The sequence below is a fragment of the Ascaphus truei genome, chromosome 3, assembly GCF_040206685.1.
Source record: "Ascaphus truei isolate aAscTru1 chromosome 3, aAscTru1.hap1, whole genome shotgun sequence".
NCBI lineage: Eukaryota > Metazoa > Chordata > Amphibia > Anura > Ascaphidae > Ascaphus > Ascaphus truei.
In genome coordinates, this window is record NC_134485.1 from 87,512,755 (window position 1) to 87,531,960 (window position 19,206).

General features: G+C 42.6%; 1 protein-coding gene across 3 annotated transcripts in view; it reads left to right on the top strand.

The window, feature by feature from the left end:
• The window catches only part of MTMR4 (myotubularin related protein 4), a 63,482-nt gene extending 49,975 nt beyond the window's left edge, over positions 1-13,507 (top strand). For 2 of the 3 annotated variants that reach the window (XM_075594531.1, XM_075594529.1), the window contains 12 exons: positions 1,162-1,275; positions 1,443-1,639; positions 2,772-2,900; positions 3,914-4,025; positions 4,660-4,855; positions 4,941-5,126; positions 5,346-5,516; positions 6,412-6,566; positions 6,819-7,938; positions 8,406-8,516; positions 9,921-10,009; positions 10,917-13,507. In XM_075594531.1, the coding sequence (XP_075450646.1) occupies positions 1,162-1,275; positions 1,443-1,639; positions 2,772-2,900; positions 3,914-4,025; positions 4,660-4,855; positions 4,941-5,126; positions 5,346-5,516; positions 6,412-6,566; positions 6,819-7,938; positions 8,406-8,516; positions 9,921-10,009; positions 10,917-11,094 (2,758 nt within the window). In that variant the 3' untranslated portion in view covers positions 11,095-13,507. The remainder of the gene's footprint in view (positions 1-1,161; positions 1,276-1,442; positions 1,640-2,771; positions 2,901-3,913; positions 4,026-4,659; positions 4,856-4,940; positions 5,127-5,345; positions 5,517-6,411; positions 6,567-6,818; positions 7,939-8,405; positions 8,517-9,920; positions 10,010-10,916) is intronic. The other variant, XM_075594530.1, reaches the window with a different exon arrangement.
• The last annotated feature ends 5,699 nt before the right edge of the window (positions 13,508-19,206 follow it).

Genomic DNA, 19,206 nt, shown 5'->3' on the forward strand with positions numbered 1-19,206 from the left:
AATTTGCCCATTATTAATCAAACATTAGCCAGCTGGCATAAAGTAAATAAAACTTTCTACTTACCTCTGCCATCATGAAGGGCATCGTCGTCAGAATACTGCAGGGCCAGAATACTCCTGGGTGGGTAGCGGGCGAGGGTGGGTTAATTACTATAGCAGTTATTAACCGCTAAGGTGATTAAGGGGTTAGATTGTATTACTTATTGTATATTTTCTGGCAACGGAGGACATGGCCCTTCAGTTTTCTGACGAGGACGCCTTTCATGATGGCAGGGGCGAGTAGAAAGGTTTATTTATGCTGGCTGGTTTCATTTAATAATGGGCAAGTGAGCTATTATCCATATCTGGGTAATAGCTATTTTGCCCATTACAGTACTGTATGTGTTTGTGTGGGGGGGGGGGGGGGGAGAGGAGTGTAAGGGTTGTATTTATTTAATTGTATTGGGAAAAAAAATTGGGACACAGGATTGGTACCGCAGGCCAGAGGGGACCACCTGAGGGCCCCCGGACGCCCACGGCCTCTGGTATCAATCATGTGGGGGTAGAGGTTGGTATTAGTGTTTATTGTGGGTAGCTGGGGTGGGTGAAGGGGGTATTTGTCCCTTGGTGGGTAGCGGGAGGGGTTAACCCCTTCATTGCCTTAGCTGTTAGCAGCTAAGGTAATGATGTTGACTGTAAAGGCATTTTTATTGCATGGGATTCATGCCGGCGTTCTCCGGTGCTGATATTAATGGGTATCAGCTCCGGAGACCCCCGGCATCAATCCAATGCAGAAAAAAAGCATTTTGTTTTGTAGGTCCTGTCTCACCGCTTCTCAGCAGGTTCACGCCAACTTTTCCTTGCATGAGGATTTTGTGAGAAACTCTCCATTCTAGAACCGTGATAGGCCTCGATAACCTAATCGCGGCTACTAAAAAAACACGAGTTTCAGAACCAGCCGATAAGTGGCTTATCGGCGCTCAATCAGTGTTTCTTTTTTAAGGATAAAAATGTTTTCGATTCAGTCTTATCTCCCACTTATCGACGCTTACAGAATCGTTGTAGGCATTTTGGGCGATAAGTGGCTTATTAACGCTTGGTGCATAGGCCCCTTTGTGTTCCTACAGTATATTGCAACTGGAATGGCGGAGATATTGTCTGACCCTGATTGTGCTGTTACAGGTTGTGTCCAAGCTATCCTCAGAAGCTCCTGGTTCCTGTGTGGATTACCGACAAGGAACTAGAGAATGTTGCTTCCTTCAGGTCCTGGAAACGGATTCCAGTTGTAGTGTACAGGTAATAATCAAAAAAGTATTGAGATATAAGAAACATGAGATAAACTGGAGTATGTTCCGACTTTTGTGGCAACAGATGTTGGCATTAACACAAGACAAGAAGTACATAATATGCGACTACAAGTTTATCCTGCGTTTATTCTCCCTTTGTGCTGTTCCCATTCTTAGACACACACGCACAGGAGCAGTGATAGCACGCTGCAGCCAGCCTGAGATTAGCTGGTGGGGCTGGCGCAATGCAGATGATGAGTACCTGGTAACCTCTATTGCCAAGGCTTGTGCACTGAATCCCGGTGGAAGAGCAACAACTGGAAACCTCAATGGCAAAAGCAACGAGGGCGGTGACAATGCAGACACAGACTTTGGTAAGAGCTTGACTGCATGACTCACAGTTCAATAGTCCTGCAGGGACAAACCTGAACTAGCCAACACCAAAATGATATTCTACAGTCTGATTAAAAACAAAGGTTTCGACCAGTGGTTCTTAACCTTTTTGAACCTACGGACCCCTAGATCCTCAAGTATTTACCTACAGACCCCCACAATATTAAATAATATATTTTCATAAAAATGCGGAAAAAAATTGCGGGAAAAATATATGAACTCCGGATAGGATACAGTGAGTGACAGAAATATGAGGCCGTTGTGGTTGCAAATGTTTGCAGAACTTAAATATCGTCAGTTTTAATCGTAACGAAATTTTCGGTTCCGTTTTAGGCAGTTACATTTTTTTTATAGTGTTTTTTCACGGACCCAAAGGGTTTTCATGGACCCCCAGGGTTTTAATGGACCATGGGCTAAGAACCCCTGGTTTAGATTCTAGCTATGTTAAATCAGGGAAAATAACGTGACGTTGCCTAAAATAGGAACGAGCATTAACTCGAGGAAAATAACACCATATTCTCTAAAGTAATATTAAAAAAATAACCATAATTGAGCTCATTAGCATAAAGTTAACGTCATGTTATTTCATAATAATGCTGCATTATCTTCAAATAACACAATATTATTTAAGTCTTGACATTACTCCCATTTGCTACAGAATAGGCACCTCTCTCTTGTCTCCAGCAAAAGATCTATTTTAGGGTCTATATGGGACTAACCCCAGTTAGGTATAACCTAATTAATGTTTAGTTTTTATCCTGGCATTAACCTTAACTGACCATTCGTGAATATGAAATGATTATCTTTTAGGCTATAATGAATCCATTTATATTTCATTTAGAATAACAGCTGTTATAAATAACGGCATGCTTTTTATGGGAATAAAGCCGGCTTTAGTGATTAACGCGTTTATTTAGGTTAGGCTAATGGAGCTTGGTGAATCTGGCCCAAACACTTCTAGTAAAGATGTCTGCAGAGCTCTCGTTAGCTTGAAAAAAAAAACAGCGAGTACACGCGGCTCTTGTGCCAATGTCTATCTACCTATATTCAGACAGACGTTCCTTCGGTAAAAACGTGTTATGGGAGTTGAGCTCTTCTCTATTTCATCTGTAGATTCTTCGCTGACGGCCTGTCCTGGGATTGAGGGTGGAGGAGCCCCTCAAAAGTTGTTAATCCTGGATGCCAGATCTTACACTGCTGCTGTTGCAAACAGGGCGAAAGGTGGAGGCTGTGAATGTGAAGGTACTCGTGAATAAGACAAATGTGATGATTAACATGTCTTTAAAAAAATCTGCTATGTTTAAAGATTCCCTATTAATTATTCCCAATAAATAATCATTATTTTTACCTGCCTCCAGCCCTGCATCCTTTTGCTGTGCTCAGCCTCTTTTCACTATTTCCTCTCTGGAGCTACAATGCATTGCAAAGCATCAATGATTACATTCAAGGCTCTATAGAGATTACAAGTGCTAAGGACAAAATTCATGTGTATGAAAAACTATGAGGCCCCAAGGCTAAAATAATGAGGTACCTTGGCTCAATCAGTTTTAGCTGCACACATGATTACTGCTTTTCACTTAATAGTTCAGATGTTAGTCTCAGTTCTTGCAACTATTATTGTCATTAATGTAGCTGCAAGCTACAGAAGGTGCAATTGTTTCTTAAAGATATGTGTTCAAGATAAGAGGTCCTGATATAACACATTTTTAGGTAATTCAACCTGCGAGGAAAGTGTATTTGTTAGAGAAAAAAAAAACATGTGAAGGATACTTGTCGAAATGGCTCATTGTAAACCAAGCTTCATTTGCTGTGTTGTAGTTGCTGCTTCCTCTCGTGCCATATTTTTCACTCCATGGGTCAGTATCGTTGACACAGATTAAATGGATTGTTTTCTGGCTACAACAATGGGGCAAAAGAATTGCACCAGATTTATCAAAGGAAAATTGACTTTCAATGGGATGTCTTTTCTTTGATTACTATGTTGTTTTTTTCCCCCAATTTTGCAGTCTGGAGACTTTAAATAACCCCCAATTGTAGCCTTAAACTTTTGTCTCCTCAACCTAATTCTCAATCTGAGGTTCATGGAGACGATTGTATTGAAGGTGGACTGCATACCCCTAGAATGTTTTCTTGCTGCATGTAAGATTTAGGGACAATAGATATCCAAACATTTGACAGTAATATTTAAAATTGCATTTTTCCAGAGCAGTTGCTAAAATTCAATAGAACTAAAACAATATGTTTCTGTTTTTCAGAATATTACCCAAACTGTGAAGTCGCATTCATGGGAATGGCAAATATACACTCAATCCGGAATAGTTTTCAGTACCTGCGAGCTGTGTGCAACCAAGTGCCAGATCCAGGAAAGTACGTTTATATTCTGTTAATGGCTGTTTCTAGCATTGTTTGCACAAACATAACTCATGTACGACAACGATGCTTTAAGCAGCTCTTCATTCGAATGCTTTTCATTTTTGTAAGTAATACTGTAAGAAAGTTAGTCATTCATATTACCTTACTTTCTCCTTCTAAACTACTTTAAAATAAACAAGACTTTCCCTAGTCTTGGGTGGCAGTGCTGTCTCACACCGTATAATGGACCAATCCAAAGTCCTTTTTGGCCATATTTATTGGTGGTGCGATGCCCTAAGACCTCTTCCAGTGCCAGAAGACGTCTTACTACCTATTTAATTGCTGGAAGGTGTCTTATGAGTTAGCGCTGATTAGCACCTATTGCCCTTACCCCTTAAACTGCACAGCAAAATGCTGCAATGCCCACACACAGTTTAAGGGAAAAAGTCTCATTTTGATATTGTTGCTATGGCACGATTTTGAAGAAAGAAGAACTCTTGACGTCTACGTTTTGGCCAATTTCTTTTATTGCTTAATCCTTGGCCTGAAAACATTTTTAATTTCCATCAACTAATGCCATCATCATAATCTTTCTTTCCCAAGATGCGACTTACCTGTCAGGTGGTGAAACCATTTATGTGTTTTATAGCTGGCTTTCAGCATTGGAAAGTACTAAGTGGCTGCAGCACCTGTCTGCAATGTTGAAAGCTGCGACAGTTGTGGCTAACGCAGTGGATAGAGAAGAGCGGCCTGTGCTGGTTCATTGCTCGGATGGCTGGGACAGAACACCACAAATTGTCTCTCTGGCAAAGATTCTTTTGGATCCCTACTATAGAACTTTAGAGGTACATTGCTCACTACTTCTATGTTTGTGACCAGGCTTCTTCTTACCACTTCTTGTGACATTGTTTCTTGCTGCTTCTCCTGCAGGGATTCCAGGTATTAGTTGAAACAGATTGGTTAGACTACGGCCATAAGTTTGGCGATCGCTGCGGTCACCAGGAGAATGCAGAGGATCAAAATGAGCAATGTCCGGTCTTCTTGCAGTGGCTAGACTGCATCCATCAACTTTTGTACCAGTTCCCATGCCTCTTTGAATTTAACCCGGCCTTTCTGGTAAAGCTAAAGTTACACTATCTACATGTACAGTATAATTGAAGTTGGTCAATAATTATGGGGTTTGTTGGCGTGCCTAACTTACATTAATAACTTAAGAAACCTGTGCGTTTTCTAAAGCTCCATACGCTATCATTTTATCTATGAAGAACTTTCATGTTGGTTCCGTAAAAAGTATTGCAACAAGTTTACAGGTATTGTGTTTTTTCCGCTGTGCAGGTGAAGTTGGTTCAACACACGTACTCGTGCCTCTATGGGACTTTCCTCGCCAACAACTCCTGCGAGAGAGAGATGCGCAACATCTACAAACAGACATGCTCAGTGTGGTCCCTGTTGAGAACTGGCAACAAAAACTTTCACAACTTGCTCTACATGCCAGGGAGTGAGCTGGTAAGCACGTTATTATAACATTACAAATGCTTGCTCGCTTTCTATTCATCAGAATAAGTAACTAGGAGAGCCCAGGAAAAGGGCATTTCATTTCTCTGTATCTTGAAATCTAAATGTGGCTAGATATTTAATAGACCCTGTAAGCAGTTGTGGTGTTTCATTTTAAATTCTGCACTATTCGAATACTGCAGTAAATTTCCAAAGAGTAATGCCGTCTCTTACAGTTGTATTTTTTCCCTTTTATAAATCCTATAGGCTCACAGTGGTGTGTCATATGTGCTGGATTGTTTTAGACCATTAGTTGTCTTATTAGATTTAAAGAACCTGTGTGTGATTGACTGTACTGAATATTATCTATAGCAACAAGACAGATCAACCACTATTGTACAAGTGTGGACACTAAACAAAATTCTGCTGTACACATTTGATTACCTTAAGTGCTGATTTGGAATTCTTTCAACATTTGGAATGTGCAGTGGGTGACTGAACAATGCCATGTTGCGGCAATATGCCAGTTTGTAGCCCATATTAGTGATACAAATAATAGGAGATAATGTTAAATCACATCAGTCATCAGAGTTGAGAAAAATTACTGGATATAGCGATCAATCCACAATTATGTTTAATACTGCATCTACGTTTTAACATTGAGAAACTAATTTGAGATATAAAGCATATGGTTATTTCTTTCATATATGTATATCAGTTTGGGGCGACAGCTGATTTTTTTTTAATGTTGTTCCAGTTGATGGATATATAGATATGTAAGCCTCTGCATCTTCATGGCAGTGAATTAATACATGTATAAAGCAACTTGTTTCTTTCTGAGCCTCCGATTATGTATATTCAGCAGAACATTTGACCAGAAACGTTTTTTGTTGTTGTGTGTTTTCAGGTTTTGCATCCAGTGTGTCACGTTCGGGCACTTCAGCTCTGGACAGCAGTGTATCTACCTACCTCCTCACCTTGTACTCCAATTGATGATGGCATGGAACTTTATCTTACTCCAGCTTCTCAAGGACCAGATTTTAATGCCAGGTCTTTGGACAGGTACATCTAGTGGCTCCCATTTATGGGCTGTACGATATTGCTATGTCTGTTTTTAACCGTCTATGTTTGGCTAACTGCATGCCACCTGAAAGTTAATAAGCCATATCTGAATTGAGGCATTGGTGACAATCAGAAGATTAAAGGCCAATGTATCATTAAAGCCTATGCAAGCAATACTATTACTTAAACATAAGCTAACAGGATCAAACATCTACACAAACTGTTTATCTTTTATTTTCCATTCTCCTTTAGGTTGCCTAAAACACGTTCAATGGACAATCTCGTGACTGCGTGTGACAGTGGTGGACTACTGACACGCACTTCTAGTGACCCAAACCTAAATAACCACCAAGGCAGTCTGGAACCACGAAACTGCAGTGAAGAGGGCACTGAGGCAGAAAGTCAGGACCTACTGCAGCAGGCACCAGCCATACAGTGTGAGAAGGAGGAGGAGGAACATTATGACAGGCATAAAGGTGATACCATTGAAAAAGGAAAGGAGGAAGACAGGCATAAAGGTGATACCATTGAAAAAGGAAAGGAGGAAGACATTTCAGAAAATGATGATGAAGTAAATTCACATAATAATACTTTATCACTTACCAAAGCAGAACATGTAGATTGGAAGTCTAGTAATTTTGACTCCGTGCTGGGAAATGGTATTGATGTTCAAGTGCAAAGTAATGTAGCAGCAATCACTGAGACCGATGGGAACAAAAGTTCAGCCTTGATGCACCTTCCAAACCCAAACTTGGAGGTTGAAGTGTCTGTCCGTAAAACACCATGCATGGACATCAGCAAAGCTGTTAAGCTGCCAATAGAGGTTCCTAGAACTGACAAAAAACCTGGCTTTCCGAGCCAAAAAAGTGATTTTTCTTTTCTGGCATCCAATTGGGACAGTTTGCAGGGAATGATGAAGTCTGTTCCCATCGGAGAGATTGGATTTCGTCGTCCTCTTTCATATGACTGCTCTACGAGGAGCCTTCACAGTAGGCATGGAAGACATACAGCAGGTTCATGTTTTTACAGAGAGGCTACAAAGCTCTCCTGCAATTTTCCAGCCTCTCTGCACTGTTCTGGGCCCTCAGTGAGAAGCTGTAGATGCTTGACAGCTTGTCATACAAAGCAGCTTCACAGTGGAAGGTTCCTTCCTTTTGCTTGTCCCTCTCCTGCTGCTCCCATGTACCAGGATGATGACGGTTTGCCTATTCCCAATGATGTGGTGCAACAGCGTCTGCGGCAGATGGAAGCCAGTTACAAACAAGAGGTCGATCTGCTGCGCAGGCAGGTGTGGGAGCTGCAGCTGCAACTAGAGATTCGTCAGTATTGTGCTCCACCCTCTGAACCAGAGGCAGACTACGAAGACGACTTTGTAAGTATTTAAATCAGTCAGGAATAATGTTACTTATTATTTTCCATATTTTTCATCCCTGCGAAGTTTTATGATGGTGAAAGTGTACTGTGGTACGCGTAAAGATGTAGTCACATGGCGCATTTTTTTGTATTTATGTAAATGTTTCCTGATTCACGTTCTGCGGCACTGTAGAGATCTTGCAAATTTGTAGCATTCTAACAACTTTTAAAATGGCGGCAGTGTCGTACAGTAGATGTAATAAGGATTTAGGCCTGTGTGATTTGATTAAATGTTTATTATATAATTGGCAATAGGAAATGGAATGGGTGCTATGATTTTCTTTTTTTAGAAGTAAGGTAGTAGAAATATTGCTGTAAAGTTACCTGTGAGAATAAGAGCAAATTGCCTTTATTAGGATATTATAGTTAGAACTTTTGAACCTTAGCAATAATAGCTTATTCCATATATTACTATTTACTTGCCAGACATGTGTAAAAGAATCTGATGGCAGTGATATGGATGACCTCTACTCTGATAAAAGTGAAGACCGCCTCTCTGAAGCCAGTTGGGAGCCAGTGGATAAGAAGGAAACGGAGGTAACTATGGCATAGAAATCTACCATATCACACTACCTGATGCTTTTTCCTTCTTGTTATTTTTCTACACGGGAAATATGAAAATCAGGCCTGTTTGTGGAGATCAAGGGGAAAAAAACAGAAGAGACATTTGTTTTCGCAATAACAGTCTTAAAATGTCCCCTAGGCTTGTAATATATCTCGATTTTTTTGCTGTTCTGTCTCTTTAAACATAAAGCGGAGGCGCTCTTGATAACCTTACGGTGACTGCGTATTATAGATCTCTAGAAGGGACATTTTTTTTAAAAGGCAATCAGGTTGAAACAGCATTTTATACAGGACTTAACCATTTATTTGTCTTCCTTAAACCATGTAACCACGCGTAAAGCAAATATTTGGCTGATTTTGTTTCTTTGGAAATTAGGCATGAGTTATTTTTCTTTGGGGGCCTCAATGTGTTGGTAGTGTTAAGTGCTTCCTCTGTCCTTATCAGAGTCGAAGTTGAATGAAGGGGAGAGAGGAGAATTTTATAGGTGTCCGTTTTTGATAACAAATATGCATTAATCGCCCAGATTTACCCGCTCAACATGTCAATAATACAATATACAATACACTTTGGTCCTAGGTGGATTGCTCTTTTAAACGTTAATCTAACAAACATTCAATATCTTCTTATTGGATTGCTGACTGACCAATTAGCAAGATTATTATTTTTATTTTTTTTAGGAAGGTAATGTAAATTCTTCAGGTCACATTTTCCTTAATCTTATTGTATTCTATTTTATGTCTGGCGTACTTCTACATTGTATTCTAATTCTCTATATAGTGTAGTATAGATGGTTGGCTTAAATACTGCATATACAAGAAAAACATACAAACAAACAAATACAGATATTTCGGATGCCCATTGTTTTTATTTTAATATTTATGTTGCCCTTTATTGTCCACTAATTCTGTACTTCATATGATTTTGTTTTTCTACTTCACAAAAACTCAAGGAAAATATTTGGTTGATTTATTTTTCAAGTCTGATATTGGGATGAGATGAGCACATCCTTTTTCTTCTGCTGCAAAAATTGGACAAAACTGGCGCAAAATAATTGCACCTGATTTTAGTAAAGCTACATTTCTTATTTCTTTTAATGGGATTCCTTTGCATTGATAAGCGTAGCCTGTTTTGCAGCCAGGAGAATAGACATCCTGTGTTTTATTTCCATTTGTTTTCATTCTTCAAAACGACAATTTGTATAACTTGCCTTGTTTTAAGACCATTTCTGCTGCCACACCAACCATTCTCTAGATTTATGTAGCAAGACAAGTCTGATCGTTCATAATTGCCATCAAAACACAATCAAACACTTCTACTATAACAACACATCATGGACAAATGCAACATAATCTGATAAGAACGTGTTTCCTCTAAAGGTTACAAGATGGGTTCCTGACCACATGGCCTCACATTGCTTTAACTGTGACTGTGAATTCTGGTTGGCGAAACGCAGGCATCACTGCAGGTAAAGTATTTATTTTTTGCTGTTTGCAATGAGCCATTTTGTGTGTTAACGTTATTGCAAGTAGAACAGCAATTTCTACTACTAATCATTCTATGATTTGATTTTTGCATTTAGTTGAATTGGCAACTCCTTCTGGAAATCTGCAACTATATTGTAACGCCTCTTCTACAAATGTTTGATACATTCGTAGCCAGATTTATTTGTTGAGATTTAAATGCTGCTACTGTTGCATCTATTGGGAAAGTTTTGGGGCCCCATGTTTTATGCGCCTTGTTCGTATCTCGACATAGTATATGGTCTATTAAAATATTTGCTGTAAGAGTTTGCAGTCTTCTGAAAAGTGCATATGTTGAGTGCACTCATGCCTTTTACCAAAATGTATACCTGTCAGAGCGAGGAGTTATTTTTGAACTGTTGGCAGCAACAGGGGAGCACTGTTCTACTTCTGTTCATACTTTATAAACATTGGTGTCTTAGCAGTCCATGGGGAGAGTTTACCCTTCAGCTTGAGCTTTTGCCAGGAATGTAATGACCTAGAGATGCATGTTGTATTTTAGTGAAGCATCTTAAATTTCATATATTTATTTGGCCGTTGCACTCAAAAGTTTACCTTGATATTTTTTTTACTTGCTGAAATGTTGTTAAGTACTGAACAATAGAACCATATTAAACAATACTGTGGATAATGCACGCATGATACCAAGTGCTTCTACTATGTAGCTGCCATTCATGTGTTTTGTTCTATAAACAAAGTAGAACAATGCAATAAAACGTTTGAATGTAATAAGAACTAAAGCTGCTGGATACTTTTGTTCTGAAGATTTGAGATGATTTATATTTACTATATTTTTACTGTTGTGTGGAAGCGTTTTTCTTATGGTCTTATTGCTTGTTCTTCTTTCCTTAGAAACTGTGGGAACGTTTTCTGTGCTGACTGCTGCCACTTGAAGCTTCCTATTCCTGACCAGCAGCTGTATGATCCAGTGCTGGTGTGCAGCGCATGTTACGATCACATCCAAGTTGCACGTGCCAGGGAGCTTATGTCCCAGCAACTGAAGAAACCCCTGACTGCAGCTTCAAGCTGAGCACGGTCTAGAAATCTGGCTTCGAGCTGCTGCTTTTGTTCCTTGCAGCGTAGATGAGTTTGGAGTGGATGGCGTGCCTACTGATTTGCAGCTGCATGCCTGTGAACTCTCAATTCAGTAATCGGCAGCACACAGGCCCGATTCTTTAGCATTACATGGCTGCACTCAGGCAGGTTTTCTTTCCACAAGAATAGGATTCGTGATAGAGTAAACATCTAGCTTTTTTAGCATCTCTAACCAATGAAAACATTTTGCCCTTGACGTTCTTCTACCATGTTGTCGCTGGTGGTGAAACTCCTTTACTCTGGGTTTTCGATAAGTGTGGTGAAACGGAAGTTTTTATTAAGTCACACTGTTTGGTGCCGAGTGGCCCAGGGAGAGACTGGAAAAGAAAGGTAGATAGAATTAAAGCTGAGTTTTCATTTACTGCCGAAAGATTTGCTGGGAACTTTTTAAAATTCAGTGTCCCATTCCCAGTGACGGCATTCTGTCAATTTCTTTTGTCGTCTTGTCTGTCATGACTGGGAAATATTTCCTGCTGCCTTTTTTTTTCTTTTTGTGTGTGTGTGTGTGTGTGTGTGTGTGTGTGTGCGCGTGTGTGTTTTCCTGGAAATACGTTGGGAATATTCTGAAAGATTTGGTTTAAATGTTCTGGGTTGTTTCCAAGCTATGGCACTAATTGCTTCAAAAGCAATGATGTGTATTTCAGGGGAGATAATCTAGATCACATGCAGGGTTTACATGTAAATACTAGGGTAACAGAGTGCTACAGAACTGTGAAGATTACGCGTGGGAGTTTGCTAGTGTCCTCAACCCCTAAATTGAGACATGCAAATTAATACAACTCCCCCCCCCGCCCCCCTCCCTTAAATCTTTTCCTTTGTATTTGTAAATATCTTTTTTTTTTTTCTGTCTGTATTTCCCACTTTTTCCTTGTGGCCATATGAGCACCTAGTCCTCAAAACTTGATTCCCAAGTGGTAGAAAAGTATCAAGTGCAAGTGGAATGTGAAGTCTTGGCTGTTTTTTTTTGTTTTGTTTTTTTTCCAGCTTGAGGGGCTTCATATTAAATGCTGCTATACAAATGTTTGTGCACTTAACAATGTAACCCGGAGAAGGGATGAAACATTGATACCAAAAGGTTTGTTATGCCAGGTAAAACGATGCTCTTCTATTTTACTCTTGCTCTGTTATGTGCCACTTTGTCACATGAATCAGCCATGCTGTGTCATTTGTTGCGTCAATGTATGTGTAAATGCAATGTTCTTGCTGGCTGTGTCTGTATTCATTGATGTTATGATGTTTGAGGTAATGAGGTACGGGGCTCTGAATGAGAAGTGGTATGCTCAAAGCACGGGATTTCCTTCAACTTGGATCAAGCCAGACTATAAAGTACCAGCAAAATCGCTGGCTACTAAATCTTAACAGACAATTATATAGTTATGGTATTAGTCTGTATACACTATACTGTAATTTGGAGGGGTAACTTCTTCAGTACTAGTGAAAGATATAAACATATACCAGTGCTCCCTAACTTCCCCTGTGTTGCGGGTTCTTCCAGCAGCAACCTGGTTAATTATTTCTATGCAGCGCCTATTTTAGCAATCTGCTTTACAATGTTGGTACATTGAACACGTGTAGTAGAAAGTTTGTTATTCAATATGTTCTCACCTGATTTGCATGGCTGCTTCCCAGGAGGAGGGAGGAGAAAAGAACAATATTGGTAGCGTTGCCCATTAACAGAGGTGTGTTGAAGTTAGTGTGAGGTTGCATGAATATCATGTGTCAAAAGTAACCGACATTGAAGTCTCTAGGTCAGGGGGCCAACTCCAGTCCTCAAGGGCCACCAACAGGTCAGGTTTTCAGGATATCACTACTTCAGCACAGTATCACACTCCTCACAGATTGAGCCACCTGTGGCAAAGCAGGGATATCCTAAAAACCTGACTTGTTGATGGCCCTTGAGGACTGGAGTTGGCCACCCCTGCTCTAGGCTCTGAGTACTGTGTTCTAAACACCAGACCACATTGCAACACCTCCATTTATGGAGGGCAGTCATTCTGATATTGGACAAATCTACTCGTTCTGTATCTGCCTCTTTTCAACAGCTCGTCAAGTTCCTTTCCCAGGAAGAGAATTGATTGTGTTGTGGAAACATTAATGGAATTGTAACATTTTCCTAATTGTCTGTTCTGTGGAAAAATGCATTGTGTATGCTTTCCTTGTCTCCAGGAACAAAGAGTTTGGGAAGGGGAATACATCAACTGGGTAACTCCAATGCATATGACCAAATGGACTGGTCAAATGAATAAAATGTCAAAACAGAATACATCTCTGTATAATATTATTGTGGAGAACATGAAATGTGCTGTAAAGGTGAAACAATTCAAAAATAAATACTTATATTAAGGGTATCTTGAATTTTTACTTGACATTTGTAACATCTTGTAGAGAATGTGTTCCGCAAATGGGGTTCAACCAAAGGTTTATTATTTCTCGTAGGCGATCAGATGCTCACATTCCACATACTGCAGAAAAGGTGTCATTGTTCATTAAGTAAAAACTGCTCTCTATTTTAGATGCTAAATCTGTCTGCACTCTTCATTAGGAGAAATCATGTCATGTATTTTTTGTTGTTGGTCACATTTAAGATTATTAACACATTTAAGACATTAACACAATTATGTTTTCATTCTCTCAAACATATAGCACTATTATAATCACTGATCACCTGTGGAAATAAATTATTTAGAAAGGAGAACAAGAAAGAGAATATTGGTTGATGTGAAATAAAAAATATACAGCAATGATAAGGAACATTTATGAACACATTCACATGACTGATGACCCCCAGATCTGCCTTACCCCATAATCACGCACTACAAGTGACCCACCGCTCAACCTAAATCTCAATCTAAAGAGTATACAGACATACCCCGGTTTAAGGACACTCACTTTCAGTACACTCGCGAGTAAGGACATATCGCCCAATAGGCAAACGGCAGCTCACGCATGCGCCTGTCGGACGTCCTGAACTGCAATACCAGCTTCCTACCTGTACTGAAGCTGTGCGCAAGCAGGGAGACTATTACAAATGCATTATTTACATCAGTTATGCACGTATATGACGATTGCAGTACAGAACATGCATCGATAAGTGGAAAAAAGGCAGTGCTTCACTTTTAAGTACATTTTCGCTTTACATACATGCTCCGGTCCCATTGCGTACGTTAATGTGGGGTATGCCTGTAATGGGTAGGTGCATATGGGGGAAAAAAGAGTAGGAGAAAAAAGTTGATCCTCCCATCCTAGGGGTCAACTTTTGTCTCCCATAAAAAAAGCACAGCATGCACTGCTTCAACTGCAGACAGGGATTCTGGGTAATGACAAGCAAGTGAGCACTCAGTGAATCAGTTTTTGCTTCTGCTTTACTTTATCATGGATTCCTTTAAGTTTATGCCATTTGCTTTACACAGCAGTTACAGCACAGCCTGAGTTAAAGAAGTGCATGGCCAGCAAACCTACTCACGGATAGCCTCTTTTGACCTTTGGGTTTCATCATTGTGAGGATATTTTTATTTATTTATAAAAATGTTTAACCAGGAAGTAATACATTGAGAGTTACCGCTCGTTTCCAAGTATGTCCTGGGCACAGAGTTATAAAAAAAATACATGGTTACATTAAAGAACAGGGGTCATACAGTCAAATCACGGACAGATATAGTTGGAAAAATGGGTACAGGGGATAAAAGGCTTGTGAGTTTTAGATTGAAATAGAGCAGCGTTAACATCACTTTTACATCACCAGACACCAGCGAACGGCAGCAAACAACTCACACCCTTTGGCTGCGCCAAAGGCTGTGCGCCTTTGGGGCAACGCAGATGCGCAGTGGGATGGGTGGCTGAGATGCAATGCAGCTGTGAACAAAAGCTCTTTGTATCCTCATGGCTCGTTAACGTTCCAGTGGGTGGGGTTGACGTTCCACAGAGAACAAGCAAATGTTAACCCTTAGCACGCTGGTCCTTTGCAGAGGGGTGCCACTCTTGGGGAGCCCCATCAGGCTGTGCACCTTTGGGGCAACGCAGATGCACAGTGGGTTGGGTGGCTGAGATGCAATGCAGCTGTGAACAAAAGCTCTTTGTGTCCCCATGGCTCGTTAACATTCCAGTGGGTGGGGTTGACGTTCCACAGAGAACAAGCAAATGTTAACCCGTAGCACGCTGGTTCTTTGCATAGTTACTGATCTTGCTATATGAAGCTCGTAGTGGCTACAAACCAGATACACAAATCAGTTATAGGGATTCACAGGAGACCTGTCTGTGCACTCTTCTGGTCAAGGATTTTAGTCACTTGTTTTTACTCCCAATAACTTATTTGTGTATGCATATCTTTATTTGTATAGCACTATCAACAGTTGGAATCATTCCTTATGGCCCAGGGTCCGCGGAAAATTGTAGAGCACATCGGAAACTCTCCGCAGCACAGTGCATAGTAGGCTGTAATGGCCCATCGGATTAACACTGCGTGGGGCCCCCGTGTTAGAATGGGACTCGTGCTGTGTCAGTCCTACCGGGCTGCATCTGTCTGTAAGAGACGCGCACTAAGAGTGAGACTGAATCAGTCACTCTCTGCGTGCCTCAAACATGCGATTGCACGGCTTTTATTTTATTTAATAACACAGTAGTGTAGCAGGTGGTTTCCGGAGCTGGGTTCGGGGACCCTTTGCTTCCCAAGTTACTCTGTTATGGGGTGCCGGTATCCCCGCCATGTTTAAATTTCCCTGCTTCAATACTGTGTTATCAAAATAAAGTAAAAGCAGCTAAATTACCTTAGCGGCTAGCTGCTAAGGCAATTAAGGGGTTAAGCCAGGGTACCTGATTTATTGGGGGTGTAAGGGCTGGGTGAAGGGGGTAGTTGCCCCAGGGTGGGGTTAGGCCTACCGGGAAGATTGCAGGAGGGATTAACCCCTTAATTACCCTAGCGGTAATAACCGCTATGGTAATGAAAGGGTTAACCCCTCCTACTACCCACCCGAGAGGCCTAACCACCCACCCCGAAACAACCCCTTCATCCACCCACTCTACCCCCAATAAACATTACAATACAAACACGAATACAATACACTGAACAACCTCCCCCACCCTAACACATACAATACATTAATGGGCAAAATCCCTATTATCTATATCTGGACAATAGCACATTTGCCCATTAAAAAAAAAAAAGCATAACCAAAACATTACCCAGCTAGCATATAGTACATTAAAATTGCACTTACCCAGAGGCGCATGCGCGGCAGGTTGGAGATGGAAGTGTAACCGCACAGCTCCTCCAACCGCCGGCAGAGATTAGCAAATAATCAATAAAAAACCAAACCGAGATATTTAAAAACTATCTCCAGCATCACCTTATATACCCCAGATAACATTCTTTAACTAGAGGAGGGATGGCAGCGACCAGACAAAAGGCACGGAGAAAGTCTGATGTGCGGGCCTATTTCACCGGCCAGGGCAAATCCGGAGCTGCAGAGATGTCAGCAATGTCGGATTCAGACTCGGCACATGATACGGAGGGGGCCGCGGCGGCAGCAGCAGGACAGTCCCGTATAATAAAAAAAGAGATTTCCCGATTACTCGTTGACTTGAAAGCATTTTTCAGGGGCGAAATGGAGGGGCTACGGAAAGACATGCTACAAATCGGCACGCGAACAAATGTACTGGAGGAGCAAATGGAGGAAAGCTCCAAGAGGCATCAAGAAACACACACACGGGTACAGGCCCTGGAGGATCGGATCTCTGAGATGGAGTCCCGCCAAGAGGATGCCGAAAATAGAGACAGGAGAAATAACCTGAGGGTTCGGGGCATCCCAGAGGAAATTCTAGACCCAGAGGCGCTACTGACGAGGTGGATGGCATCTATTCTCCCGGGCAAGGCAGAATCAGACCTGCGGATGGATAGGTGCCACAGGGCACTGAGATCGCGACCATTGCCGTCAAACCCCCCTAGGGATGTCATCCTGAGACTCCACTATTTCTCAGTGAAGGAGGAGGTGAGCAGGATCGCACGGGCCACCCCTCACATTACATTTGAAGGGATAACATTGACAGTATACCAGGATATATCCCCCATCACACTGGCCAGAAGGAGAGCGGTGGGGCATATAACTAAGGAGCTGAGGGATCGGGAGATTCGCTACCGGTGGGCATTCCCGTTTGCCCTAGTAGCGATAAAAAATGGCCGACCGCATGTGCTTAAACACCCGTCGGAGGGGATGAGCTTCCTGAAGAAGCTGGGAGTCAGAGGGACCCCAGCCTCCGGCCCCCGGGGGATGCAGGAGGAGCTCACAGTGGATATACCACCGCGGCGTCCGGGATCCTCCTCCCCGAAAGAAAAACGGCAAGAGAAGGTAGCAGGAGGGGACAAAAGTCCATAACTGCCCAACAGTTCCAAAGTTGATTGCAGCTCTTAAAGTTCGAAGTTGCCACAGGAGCTGCTCGTTCTCCCCAGTTTTAACCCTCTGACATGAACAGCCCCTCAGTACCAATACCAAGGGTGTAGCACAAGAAAGCTCAGAAAGACGAAAATCGCCCAAAGACTTCCTTGCCACATTTATTGCCGCCAAAATGGCCACCACAGGCTTACCTGAAGTAGGCGAAGGAGTCGAGGCGCGGAGACACCAATGGCGGCCAAGATCTTGGCGGGATCGACTGCTCCGTGAGGGGGACCCGCCCATGGAGCTGCCTCCGGACACACCTTCTTCCCGCGAGGAGCTGCCTCTGAATGCGTCCGCTTCGCCCAGTCTGACGACATCACTGAGCCGGATCTCGCGAGAGCGGGAGTTCGGTCAGACGGACCGGAAGCGGAAGACGCAGGGGGGAATGCCCGGATGTCTTGGGGACCCGGAACAGCAAAGGACCTCCCTGGCGGGGGTGCGCGAATTCCGCCGCCGGGGAGAGGCATCTATAGTGCCAGGTGTCACCCGGGGAGTGGCATGGGGAGTAACAGCAGCCAGGGAGGGACAGAGAAGGTGGCCCACGAACAGCAGTGTGGTAGATATGGGCACAAGGAGAGTCTAGATAAAGGGAGGAGGGCGCGACATAGCCAGCCGGCAGGGGGATAAACACAGGAACGGTGTATTAGAGCCCATACAAAAGGGAGGGGACCCAGGCTAAGGGGATTAGCGGGCTAAATAAGGCGAGAGGGGGGGGCAAAGAATGTTCGGGGTATTCAGTTTTCGTTTAACAGGGGGCGTTAGGGGGGTGGAGGGAGGGCAATCAGGGCTAGTTAGGGACAAAGTTGGGGATAGATTACAAGATAGTAAGTAGGTTTGGGTTATCATGAAGTGTCGGCGGGAGGGGGGCGGAAGGCCACTCTACCTGCAGGCATGGGCGCCGTTACCAGGGAGGTGGGCTTGAACTGTTTCCCTGGCAAAGACCCGGATGGGCATGGCCGAGACGGTGGGCCATGGATCTGGACCAGGAGGGAGGGGGGTCCAGAGGCAGAAGATATCCACCGGGCAATGAACCAGAGGTCCAAAGGGACCACAATGGTTCTTTCTGTTTATGTATGTGTTTTGTTTATGTGTCCTTCCCTCATGTTTCACCCCTTCCACACCCCAGCTCCAAAAGGCGGAAGGCAGGGCGAGTCCTACAGATGTCAGCTCTACAACACGCAAGTCTGCCGAGAGATCTTGGATATGGTTCCGAAAGGCGGTTGGTTGAATAGGCGATCTGGGAGTCTGCACTACGAATTCCACGCACAGAACATGCCCAGGGCCCGGGGTAAGATCACACCGGCTTACATATTAGGACCACACAGACACTACTGTATAAAATGGAGGTAATTTTTATCTCGCAAAATGCCAAAGGGCTCAACAGTCCCCACAAGCGAAGAGTCGCTTTTACTGAGTTCAAGAGGAGACGGGCTGACGTGGTCTTCCTCCAGGAGACTCACTTCAGCTCGCGCAATAACCCGAAATTCCTCGATTCTAACTTCCGAAAGTTTTTCCTAGCATCAGGGGAGGAGAAAAAGAAAGGTGTAGCTATACTGTTTCAAAATAACACCCCCTTCCAGGTTGAAAAGGTTAAAAGGGACCCGAAGGGGAGATACCTA